Raw genomic sequence first — 13,086 nt, 5'->3', positions numbered from 1 at the left:
AGTGGTACAGAAGACACACATTGATATCTCTCAAAGGTAAAATGATGCCTTAAAGATCCCTGGCTGTACAATCCAGCTGCCCTCCAAGAGAAGAGAAAACTCTGAGGAGTTTAACTTAATTTAATTTTTATTTTTTATTTGGAGATATCCTTTCAAACATTACCTGATGAACCGGGGTATATGAAGTGTACACGAGTGCACTCCACTCCTACTCAAGCCCTGGCAACAGTGCCAAATGAAGCATCTTTGAAAACAAAAATACTTGAACTATTGTACAGTAAAAGTTATATATTTTAATATCTAAAGTGTAAGCATGCAGTTTCCTGAAACCCAACAACTGCTTTGGAAGTAATGACTACCTTAAAAGAATACTCCAGTTTAACAAGGAAAGGAAAGTTCACTGCTTGTAATATCCTCTTCTCATTCAGTGTGTGTTCTATCTGCTTCAGTTTGACGACCTAGGAGAGAAAAAGCAATCTTCAGCTTAAGTGTGATATTTTATAGTTCTTGATAAACTTTTTAGTGTTAAACAATTAGTTGAAAGGAAATTTGTAACTTCACAGAAAATTAAAAACCTTATAGGTTCCTAATACAATAACAGAACCAAGAAAGGATTAAAAAGTCTAAAAACATTAATGAGTAACACTTGTGTAATACAGTTGGCAGACAACTCTACAAATAGTATTTCTTCCTACTTGCTGAGTGTAAGAGTCAGTAAGGAAAACCTGTCTGCATTTTCTATGAAAGGCTTGTGGTTTTGATGGCCATACTTTCTCAGCACTTCAATAAAATCCACTTGATCTTTGGACCCTTTGCTATGAAATACAGGAAACTGTGTAAGGCACACTTAATTATGAATTTTGTTACCTGGGAACAGAAGTAAACAGGCTTATGTTATACAGTTCACACATTAGTGACAAAACTAGAGAATACAAATTCAAAATCTCAGCCCACAGGATGCCACAGCCATACTGAGGTCATGCTGAGGCACATTTCCACATGGGTGGAAATGGCTGGGCTGTCTTTATTTGTGCCATGCTGGAATGTAATTTTAACTTAATTGGATTTTTTAAAATACAAGTTAGACACCATTATAACAGGAGAATGCTTTAGATGCAAAAAATTGTATTTTTCTATGTAAAAAAAATCCTGTCAGGTTTGACACTAAAAGGTAAGTTTGTTTTAGTTTCTGTTTGTGAGACCATTATAAAGCAGTAATGGGTCATTTAATCCTTCATTCAAGGTCCAGGACTGCAACCACGTGTAAAGAGTACTGGAACTGCAACTCAGGCAAAACAGTCTGATTGTGTCACTGCCACAGTTCCATTACATAAAATGACTCAGAAATTTAATAATGCCTAAGTGGAGAAGTCCACACTGAGGCAATGCTGATTTTGAGTTTGTTAGTTGCTGATTATTAAATTCCCTTTGCCACTTTAATATTGTCTTAATATGATATTTGTTACACAGCAGTGAAGTTATGTAGAGTATCTTACAAAACACAAACAGCTCTTACATTGAGGACCTTGGAATCCACTAACCTAAATAATGCACTTTTGAAAAACTTGTAAAAACCATTAAAAACTACCTGTATTGATACATTCTGTTAAAATACTTCTTTGTATTCTGGAATTCTGTACTGTAAAATTAAAAATTTAAATTTTATCAAATTACATTGCTTACTTAATCTAAGAGTAATAAACTGCTAAAAATATATCAGGCTGGAGCAGCAATACAGGTTCAGACTACAGCACTGAAGTTTACAACAGAGAAAATGTCCATTATGGGACAGCTGTTCTGAGACTCCTGTTCTACATACAATGTTGCTACAGATTCAACAGGATTATTGCATAATTATAAATACAGAAAGTAATACCTCATAGGACCAAGAATGGAAAATGTTATTGTGCAGACAATTTTAATTTCAATTATGGTGCACAAATGAAAATGTTGAGAATTTCTGATCTACGTAGTTTTGAACTAGCCTGCAAAAGTTCATCTGTTTATTTGAACTATAGCACTACATTTTGCTTTTGCCAAAGAACATACATGCAACCTTACAAAATCTAAGCAAAGAATTTACCCAATAACATTTTATTAATGCCTTGGACTTAGAGGCTACTTAGAGGCTTAACAGGCCTAACTTAACAGGCTTAACTTAACAGGTTACTCTTCAGCCTGTTAATGATACTGGCCATTGTACAAAGTCTACACAGTCCCAACAACTGAACCTACTGGCTAAAAGAGAAAATAAAGCATTTAAATAAATCACTGGTATCCAAGTGTTACAAGAAAAAGCACATCATGTGCAACTCAGTTCAGCCACAGCTACCAGATCTTCATCTAGAACAAACTCTGCTGTAGCACAAAACTCACTATAAATTATACCAACCTTCTGTTTGTCCAGTATCTTCATAGCATAATACTGTTCTGTGGATTTATGTTTCACCATCATTACTCTCCCAAATGATCCTGTTCCAAGGGTTTTTTGCCTCTCAAAATCATCTAGGCCAGCAGTATTCTATATGTAGGATATAATCACATTTTTACAATAATACCAAAGAGAATTTTAACTGTATGAATTCAGTTATGAAAAAGGTTGAGAAATACTACATTTATCCAAGATAACTATAGCAAACTATACTGTTATAATTTGATACCTGTCAAATTTTAAAGAGATTTTACACTGCATTCATTAAAACAGAAGAAGACTTAACTGAATTATATCAACATTTTTGTAATTTGTCCATGCAGCTGTCCATACATGCTTAGTAAGGAACATCTAGCAGTAAACAGATCATGAAGATAACATGCAGATAAATAACCCCTTCATGCTTCATTATCAAGAATATTAGAACATGCAAAAGACCCCAAGCTCTAGAGACAGTTCTACATGAGAGTTGTCTGAAGAGCACATCCCCAAGTACATTTTCTCAGACATTCATTGCCATAGCATCTCAAATATTGCATTAGAACAAGAATGAACCTTCCCTAAAATCCCACATTTGACAAGACTTCTCTCTAACAAGCTCCTTAACCAGCTCCCAAGTGCCATGCAGTAGTCTTAATACTCTTAATTCCACTTACTATCATGGCAGAAGTCATTAACATGGTAAATTACAGATGTGCCAATGCTTCTGGTTATTAAAAAAAGCCAACTAAAAACATGCCAATAGATTTTGAGTCTTGTCATGTTGACTGTGAACATCATTCTCGTAAGAGAAAATGTTGTTCAGTGGGAGCATTTTATCAGCTCAAATCGGGAGAAGACTTGAGAATCTTTTTTGATAGACTTCAATGGAAAGTGACAAAGCAGGCATTCAAACAACCTGAAACTCCTTTACAAATTGCACTAAAATTTTTTCTGCACTACTCATTACAGACTGATAACATACTGATAACATTATCCAAAAAATGCAATACAGAAAATTACTGAATGCTTAAATGAGTGATACCTGAGGGGGGCTTTCCCATTTTCTTAAAAAGTCTTCTTTGGCTTTGGCTAGGAACTCTTTCACTGAAAACACACAAAAAAAGTACATTTCAATTAATATAATTCATCATGAGTGCAATGGAGATGCTTTGTTAACAAAATACATAAACTTCATTATCAACTTCTTTCTTAATTGATAATATGCTATTTTCACCATGGATGAAAGCAAGCATCGATGCTTCTAGAACTTCTACACTATCTCCAGGTGATAGCTAAGCTTTCTGGAGTAACTACATCATTCTACACAAATTACTTAAACTTTACCAGCTCTAGAAGCTCAAATACTCTATAGGCAAGCAGGCTTTAAGGTGATGTCAGACATTCTTAAATTCAGCCGGGAAAAAACCAAACACCTGACATTTCTAAATAGCCATTCCACAAAGATTGACTTCTTATCTCTTTAAATAAATGTTGCATTTTCTTTCAGCTGCTCGAGTGTAATGTCAATCTCATTGCTTTTTCCCCTCATCACCTTTATTTAAAGGCTGTTTGCAAGCTCAAGGACTAAATGGACAGCATTACTGCAAGCAAAGACAAAGCACAGGGCTACAACAACACTGCACATTAGGCATGCCCACAGTCAGAGAATATGCAGTTTTAGTATTGATTTTCCATTGAAATTGAAGGAATGTACAATGGTAAAATTCTGGATGACTGTTTAAAATGTGCACCAAAATATTTTGTTCAGATCATCTCTCAGCTGTTCTCTTTTTTTGAATATCAATGCTCAGCCAGATCAATGCGGATTACTTCATGCACAGTCATTAATGGGAGGTGTTTCAGACATTGCTGTGGTTATCAAAGAGTCACAGAATCAAGAAAATATCATACTGGTTGTGTGTTCTCTGAATCATTTCACATAATACAACATTAATAACCATGTTTTTTCTGTACTGTGACGTTCTGCCACAAGCAATTGCTAAAAATACACAGCAATATGCCAAGATTATTCTGGTCAATATCTAGCACTCTGTGTTTTAGCAACTGTATGTTACATTCTGACAGTCAAAAAATTAGGTTTATAACAGGTTGTAAACAAATCACTCGATGAATCAGAACTTCCTTGTACTTATCAGTGAATACTAATTTTGACAAAGAAAACTTCAAAAATTCTCTTCTAATACTGGTACATTTCCAGAAGGAGTAAAAACAGCAGCAGCCCTGGAGAAGGCTGGTTGGATTTTTTTTTAGTTTTTTTTCCTCCTTCTTGTGTGTGCTATGGGACTTGACTATCACAAAACACTCCAAGGAGGTTTATGACTCCCACTACCACTGGCTCTGATGGAGCACTAAATAAAATGGTAATTTCGTAGAAGTTGTGAAAAGTTCTGGCTAACCTCAGCATTAGAAAAGTGTTTAAAGCATGATATACACTCAGTAATTTTATTTGAAGAGAAACAAGCAATATCACAGAGGAAGAACATATTCAGTACTCTAAACTTATGGTTAAGAAGAGCAATGAAAACACAGTTTATATCAAAGAAACTGGTAAAATGGTATTAAAATTAACTCAGAGTTAAAAATATTTTCATGGCTAATCAGAAAAAAATGTTAACATATTTACCCTGCATGTAGAAAATATTTCCTTTGTTTATAAGTTATAGAGGTTATTCATGTAATGACTTTTAATTATCCTAATTTGAAGATAGGACAGGATTTCCTGTGGCATGAAATAATTTTCAACACAAAAACTGGAAACTAGCAATGTCCAAATTTATGTTTAGTGATCCTTCTTCCATTAGGAGAACAGAGATGACTTGATCAAGTGAGGCATACTGATACAGTTTTTCAAACATCAATTTATGTCAAAGTAGCACAAATATTTTCTCTTAATGACAAGTAAAAACCCAGGAAAATCATTAAGATTAGCAAAAAGCTGAGCCTTCAAACTTTAGTGGCTGTAGCTTGGAAGTGAGCATTAACACAACATAGCACAACCAAAACACTAAGTAACTATTTTTTAAAAAAATGTTATTACAGTACATATGTTTAAATATCCCTCATGCAATCTCTGTTCATATAACTAAATATTTTAAGTTGCCACTTATTTCACACTGAAGTATGACTATTCAGTATTTATAAAAATATACAATGACATTTACAGTCATTTTTTTGTCTCTGTTCTACTTATGGAATAAAGAATGCTGTTTATGAACTAAATGTGATCCAGCTGGAAATATTCAAATTGTGGATTCATGAGAAAAATCTCTCATTTCTAGAATACCACTAAGCCACAAGCTCTCCTGCAACAAAACTCCTACCTTGTTCTACTTTACTTTGGCCCTCTTTTAATAGAAAGCAGCACTGAACATACATTTTCAAAATAAAACCACCCAAGGGTAATAACTTATCTGAAAATCACTATTTTTAAAAAATAGTTTCATTTTTTGTGCTCAGTTTTATTAAAATCAGTTTCTTCCTCATGGGAGAGTACATTGAATTACGCTTGGTTCTCACTTTCAGAGGTCACCTGGGCTCCTACACCTCAACACAATTCCACAGGTGCTTTCAAACAGAACTTAGGCAATTTAAGTGCATGCACTTCAGTCATTTCTCAAAACATTACTTGGAATTTGAACTTTCGAAAATTATCTCTCAAGCACAAAACAGCAGCTCTTGCTACAGGAGAACACATTTAATTTCTACTTTCAAGTGCAGAATCAAAATTTACGCCAACTGGGTAGCAGTGGCCATTGGTATTACTGTGATGATGCAAACAAATAGGTGTCATAGATGATGACTTAGAGGTTTTCCTCAAGTGCACATTTTTAGCCACCTTACATTGTGATGATGTGGCTCTTGTTTGCTTTTCCAGTCTAAACTGTACCTAGCATCTGTGACTTTGGGCACTAATGAAGGAATGAGCATACCAAACGTCTCTATAGGTTCCCCAAGGGTTTGCAGGAACATTCACCCACACAGATGAGATGATGAAGAGAGGAAAGAAAGAGAAGAAGAAAAAAAAGTTTTATGCATTTCCACAACAAACACATAGAAAACACAAATACATTCCACCCGTTCCCCTCCCTACTCAAGAACAGACCCTGTAATAAACCAGCCTTTTCCCACACAGACAGAATGACTCATGTTAAATCACAGAATGTTTGAGCAAAGAAAGAAAAAAAATCACCAAAGGCAGCTAAAATCAGTATGAAAAAAGATGATGCATCACAGAAATAAGCACAGCTTAGAAAACTTCAGGAGATCAAGTTGGCATCTTTAATTATTAATCTATTCCAAGACATACACATCCACGGAACTGTTGCTAACAATAGTGTATCTATCTTCATCACAGCATGCTGGATCACAATAAAACCTGTAATCGGGTGATCTTCCCACTACTTAGCACTTTGTTCCAGAAGACAGCATGTGTGAATTGCATGGCATGTGGTAGATAGCAAAGAAATGGCAAGCAGTCTCCAAAAAAAAAAAAAACTCAATCGGATTTCAGTCCTATTACCCAATAACAGCAACTTGAGAAGTCTAAACTGCACAGCTGAAGTTATTGTATGCAAAGTGGAATGTACACAGGGATGGACACCATATGAGTATGACTTAATTTGGTAAGGCTGTCAGAAAAAAGGAACTAAGGATGTGGATATACAGGTTCCCATAAACACTGAAGAGCAAGGATCAGTCTGTGGCTGAGAGAAGTGAAGATGAGAGTGTATGCAGAGACCAGCAACAAACACTGCTCAGACTGGGTTTACTGGTACAGCGGAAGTTGGAGCGCAGGAGGATGAAACCAAAGCAGGAGGATCTGCTGCTCAAGAAGGAAGGTACTAGAAGGAGACAGCAAAGCACAGGTAACAGCACCAGCACAAGGACCACAGCAGAAACAACTGAACACAGCAGGAAGGACACCAGCTGGAAGCGAGAGGAGGCACCCACCAGCTGTGCAGGATTAGGCAAGCACAAACACACAGCACAAACCCAGCCCTTGGTGACCAACATGAGCAAGCACTGGCAGGAGAGGCAGGTCTATGCAGTGCAAACACCCAAAGCAGGAAATTTGGTGAGATTCAGAAGGTGAAAGAAATGGAATAATGGCCAAAGACCACAAGTGAATGGCTTGAAGCAGTCCTACAACTTCTGCCTGCTCTGGTTCACCTTGGTTAGAAGCAGTGCTACAACCACAACACAAGGCCTCAGCTACCCTCCTGGATACCCCAGGGGGCTTGTGCAGAGCTGCACTTGGAACCAAGGCAACGTGAGGATAAGCAGGAAAGTCTGCTGGAACACTGTTCTAAGGGAAGAGGAACCCAACATCCAGAGGTTCCTAGATAATGTCAGCATAGGAGGAATTAAAGCAAGCCCCAAGCAAACAAACCAACAAAACCCAAACAAATGAAAAAACTCTGCTACACCCAAAACCAAAACATCCCTGAGCCCACCTCCAAACAAGAGTATATCACACACTTCACAATATGTTTGCTTGTTTTAGTGATCAACTTTTCTATGAAAGTTAACATGCTTCTAAAAAAATTGTTAACTAAGGGTATGAGCACTGCAATGAGTACTTTGACCTAGAACACAGTTTAAGGGTAAGTGAATCAAGTTCCTGAAAAAAATCAAGAGGGTGAGGACCTCTGGGTTGCAGGATTGCAATGACAGCAGAGGGAAAGGGGTCACAGATGGAGCAGTCCTGAGAGTTACCATGAGTTACTCTGCCTTTCTCCCACTTCCCACATGCACAGTATTTGTTATTCTCAATCACATCTCCCACAAGAGCCAGCAAGCCAGGATTTTTTTTTAAGGGGGGAAAAAAAAGTATTTGGCTAGGATTCACGGCAAGAAAGCAAGAACTAAACTGATTAAGACTAAACACTGGGCACCACTACAAACCCCCATCTGCTGTGGTAAATGCCAATCTCTGTCTGGTATTTAAAATGGCCTTTATCAAAATACAATTCAAATTTTGTTCCAAAAACTGTAATATAATCATTTGAAGTCTGGAGTTAAATGGGCTATTTAATTAAATCATTTAATGGAAAAATGAATATGTATGAAGAGATTCTGGTAAATGCATATGTATATTTCATTTTTATAAAATATGTATTTATATCGTTAAACTTTATCAAGATGTATATAGATATCTCAGTGAATCCTGTGGTTATGGTACCATATTTCAGATGCAAGTGAGAAGCTTCTGATTCTGGTTATAAGTACCATTCTTACACCATTAACGTGTTGTCTAAATTTTCAAATATTTCTCTTTTGATTAGCAGGAATAATATAAAAATGCTCAACATAAGGTTTCTCTGCCCTGGCAAGTGTTTCAAAACGAACACAGCTAAGTGTTAAGTATTATCATACACTCAGAGGAAGCAGTGCGAGCACCAGTTAACAATTTCATAGTTGGAAAACACTTCAAAGCACAAACAAAAATGCTATCATTGAAACAGGCTGTCAACAAAACCAAACACTTTATTTCTCACACTATGAAAATGGTGGGTGAAAAAAGTCCAGGGAAGTCACCGGCCCTCTCATGAAGAGCTGATTAGCAAGGAGTCTGCCTTGTTTCTGCCAAGGCTAGATCAATGAACTGCATCAATTGAATATCCCATTTATCCAGGTTTTGAATTCAAGAGAAAGGTTTCAACTTTATATTTCTCTTTAAACACTAATTATGATAAACCCAGGTGATGCAGAACAAACCAACTTACCAGCTGAAATGGGTAAGACCCTTTCTTCAGTTAAAAAACCAAACCAAATCAATCCAATCCAAACCAAACCAAACCACCAAAATCCAACGCTCCCCAGAAACAAAGAGCCAAATACATGCAGCAGTTCTGAAAGAGCCCATTTGCTGAAATACAAAACCAGAAAGTTCTTAGTAGCTACATGATCGTGTAAGAATTATGTATCTACTAATTAGTAGATTAACTGAATTAAGCTTGCTGTTCACTGAATATAAGCTTGCTATTAAAATGGAAGCACTAATTATCTAACTGTACACTGTAAACTTTTCTACAGAATACTGGAAAGAATGGGGAAGAAGTGGGAAAAGAGAGAGGCACAGAAAAAAGGAAGACAAACAGGATAAACAGTAAATTAAGACCAATTACAGCTGTTGTGCCTAAAAACTAGAAGAAGGCACTAGAAACTGATCTTAGTTAGGAGGACATTCAGGAGTTAATTTAAAATGTGCAGCAATAGTAAAATACAAAGTGATCTTATCCATTACAACTCCATTATCGAACACAGGCAAAAATTTTATTTTAATCCTGCCCATGATTTTCATGTTTTGAGCTAAACAGTATTTTGTGAATTTCATAAAAGCAAAGTTAGAACAGTTAAGAGCTCTGTAAAGAACCCAGTTCACCTTTTACTTGGCTTGCTACACAGCAGCAGCCTGTACAAGAGATGTGACAGATTAAGACACATCAGAACAGGAGCCAGATTTTCAGCCATCAGAGATAACACTGATCTCTGTTAAAATCAGAGCAGTAGATACTCTACTGCACACAGCTGCCACAGTCAGACTGACATGCTTCTATTTTTACTATAGACAATATAATTAATTTCATTTTCAAATCCAATGCTCAGTCTTTCTCCCTTATCCTTTCTTAAATACCAAAGTACTGCTTCAGAGGTGGTGAACCCTGCTGATGCCAAAAAATATAATACAACAGGGGCCACTCTGGGGAGACAGAACCCAACCCAAATAACAGAGTCACTTAGAACATGAATCCCTGAAATTTTGTTTAACCCCCCCAAAATGTATAATGTAAATCAGTAAAGTCAAATCTATAATGCAAAGCAGTAGTTTTTCAGTCACAAACACAATCAAATTTTGTACTAGCACTGCTCAGCAGAGTTGTACATGCATCCATGTCCCAGTTGAATGCTTTTCCACAAAAACATATACAGATAAAACTCTGCTTTCTTAATCTAAAAGAGAATCCAGACCCAATGTTTGTCAAAATTTACAAACACATACTTTAATAAGCAAGTTCTCTCCTAACAGAAGATAAATGCCAAAAGCCCCATAGCAGCTAAGCAAAACTTATGATCCAACCCAGGATTTATTATGCAAATCCTAAAGTAATAATAATATGCAAGATTTCCTCAATGCTGACAAGCAGAATAGCTTCATCTGAGCATCCACATATAGGATGTGACAAAGCCTCCTGTAGATTCCTGGTGGCTGAGAGCTGTTCCACTCCATCTTTAGGTATTTTGGTCCTTAAGGCTGCCACTCCTCTTTCTTACCCAAGTTTCCCTTTCAAATTAAAGAGCTATTAGCCACCTTTTGGTGATGGATTAGAGTTGGGTTTTTTGTTTCAATTCTCTAAATGGATCAGTTAGAACTAGCATTCAATTAGTTCTGGAATATATTAAAACTAGGCTTTAGCTTAATGAAAGGAGTCTCACTCATACCTTCTTCCTGCCCTTGAAGCATTAATTGAAGGAGATGACACCTTTGTAAATCTGCTTCCTCTCTTGCAACAATCCATGTGATCTGAGGCTTAAAAGTCCAAGAAATAGCAGTTTGGTTTGTTAGGCTACAGTTCAGTATGGGCTGAAAAAACCCACACATCAGTCCTGTCCTCCCACAGTCACTCATTCCTGCATTTCTCTAATGACCTTCCTTGAAAGAGCAAAAGCACTCCTGTGTCTGACTGCCAAGCCAGGTCAGGGAACCAGCCCACACTAAAAAGTAATGGGCAGAAGGCAGGGAATGAGCAGAGAAGCAGCTCCCTCTTCTCTTCTTCTTATGAATGCTTCTCCCGATATGAGTGGGCAAATATGGGGGACAGAACTGCTCCTTTTCTGAAAGGGTATCAGCTTGTGCTAGCATGACAAGGCCATGAACACACCACACTGGCCTGCTGAAAAGGCTTCTGAGAAAATTATAATTTTAAGTTACTGGTTTTCAATTATTCTATTGAATAATTCCATTATCTCAAAATTTAAAATTAATAAACTATGTGTTTAATGAAATTACTTTCAAATGCAGTACATAATACTCCCCACTTAAAAATTTGTTCATACAGAAAAAAAAAAATCTATGTGAAGAATCTTAACATGTAATATACTAAATTGTCATACACTGAGGTACTTTGTAAGCAATTAGGAATTAAGCTGCAGCTGTGCAGAACCATCCTCTAGTTGTGGCTGAACTTTATCCAGCAAATAATCTAAAATGTTGCAACTATCACAGGACCTGTAATGTAAAAGATCTCCTTTGTGTGTGAAATATAACAGGTCTTAACAAGACAACAAAGAAAGCTGAAAACTGTGTGACAATTGTCAAAATTCAAACATCTTTTGTTCCTGCAGTGCATATATTTCCATGGTTACCATGTGGGGAGAAAAAAAAAAGAATACAGTTTAAGAATGAGTTCCAAGAACAACATCTTCTAGGGCACTACTATAAAGTATTTTGTAAAAGTATCACATTTTTGAGTAAAGATTTTAGCAAATTCTAGTAGTTAATACAAATACACAAATTAATCAGATTTTCCTCTTACAGCCAAAACCACTTACCAAGAAAAATGTTTTCAGCACCTGCTGCAGATGCCCTCTAGTTAAGCTCTCTGCACCATAAAGATTCTGGCCAATTGGTCAGCACCCACCTCCCTCTCCACATCACTGCCCCACATTTCCTCTTTGCAGAAGTTCAGTGACTACAAAGGATAACATAGAGCTATGCAGCTATCCCTGAGACCAGGCTTTATGGCTACATTATTAGCAACTGTAAGTATAAATCTGCAGGTAGCTCATCTTATCTGCATATTGACTAATGAATTCCCTGCAAGCAAGGAACAGTACCACACATGCTCATGCACAAATACCCCTTCCTTTGAAAAGTAACCTTGAGAAGTTTTACTAAACTAACTTTTCCTTATACTCTAAACTAAACAACTGCAGGGGCTGTTCAGTGTATGGATGAATTTAAATTGTTACTTGAGAAGAGAAACTACTTTGTTGCTTTTTCTTTCTTCCAAATATTTAATACAAGGCATAAAAATAATAGTAGATGCACCAATCTTGGTCTCTGTGCATTCACATCTAAGCCCACTTCCCATAAGCTATCTTGTTCCAGCCATTGCATAATTAAAACTCCACAAAAATTCTCATATAGATACTTTGGGATCAGCAAGACATCTTCACAGCTGTCAGGGCAAATCAGCAAAATAGTTCTTCATCTCCTCACAAGATCTGAGCTTCTGAGATATGTGTGCACTGACATATCTCCTGCAGAACATGCTTTCAATATTTACAGGAAAGGGTTGCCTGCAGTAACCAGCCAAGCAGGAGAAGTTCATTTATACCCTTAAATAGCAAAGACTGGCTTCCTGAATAAGGAAGTCTTATGTAAATAAACACATTTCACAATTCAACACACTGGGTGAATAACAAGTTTTTGTTTGCCTCAGGATTAAGGCAAGCAAAAAATATGTAAGAATGTTTATTATCCATTCTGATAAAGAATGAGATTTTAGAGAGAAACTGGGGAAATTCGGCACTTATTTGGCATAAAGGCATGCATAAAACTTGCATACAACTGAACTGCAAAACCTAAAAAATAAAGCTGAAGAAAATAACCACTTTAATTCTTAATGGGCTGGGGTATCTGTCAGCAG

General features: G+C 36.6%; 1 protein-coding gene across 4 annotated transcripts in view; it reads right to left on the bottom strand.

The window, feature by feature from the left end:
- Window positions 1-13,086, bottom strand: part of PRKACB (protein kinase cAMP-activated catalytic subunit beta) — a 72,900-nt gene that overhangs the window by 14,467 nt on the left and 45,347 nt on the right. For 3 of the 4 annotated variants that reach the window (XM_039727055.1, XM_039727052.1, XM_039727054.1), the window contains exons 2-4: window positions 3,456-3,517; window positions 2,393-2,521; window positions 360-458 (exon numbers count right to left, since the gene is read on the bottom strand). In XM_039727055.1, coding sequence (XP_039582989.1) covers window positions 360-458; window positions 2,393-2,521; window positions 3,456-3,517 — 290 coding nt within the window. Of the gene's footprint in view, window positions 1-359; window positions 459-2,392; window positions 2,522-3,455; window positions 3,518-6,363; window positions 6,373-13,086 lie in introns of all 4 variants that reach the window. The other variant, XM_039727053.1, reaches the window with a different exon arrangement.

Source organism: Passer montanus, unplaced genomic scaffold (assembly GCF_014805655.1).
Source record: "Passer montanus isolate IOZ18808 unplaced genomic scaffold, ASM1480565v1 scaffold60, whole genome shotgun sequence".
NCBI classification, from domain to species: domain Eukaryota; kingdom Metazoa; phylum Chordata; class Aves; order Passeriformes; family Passeridae; genus Passer; species Passer montanus.
Note: the sequence above shows the minus strand (reverse complement) of the source record. Positions and strands in the feature narration are given on the sequence as shown.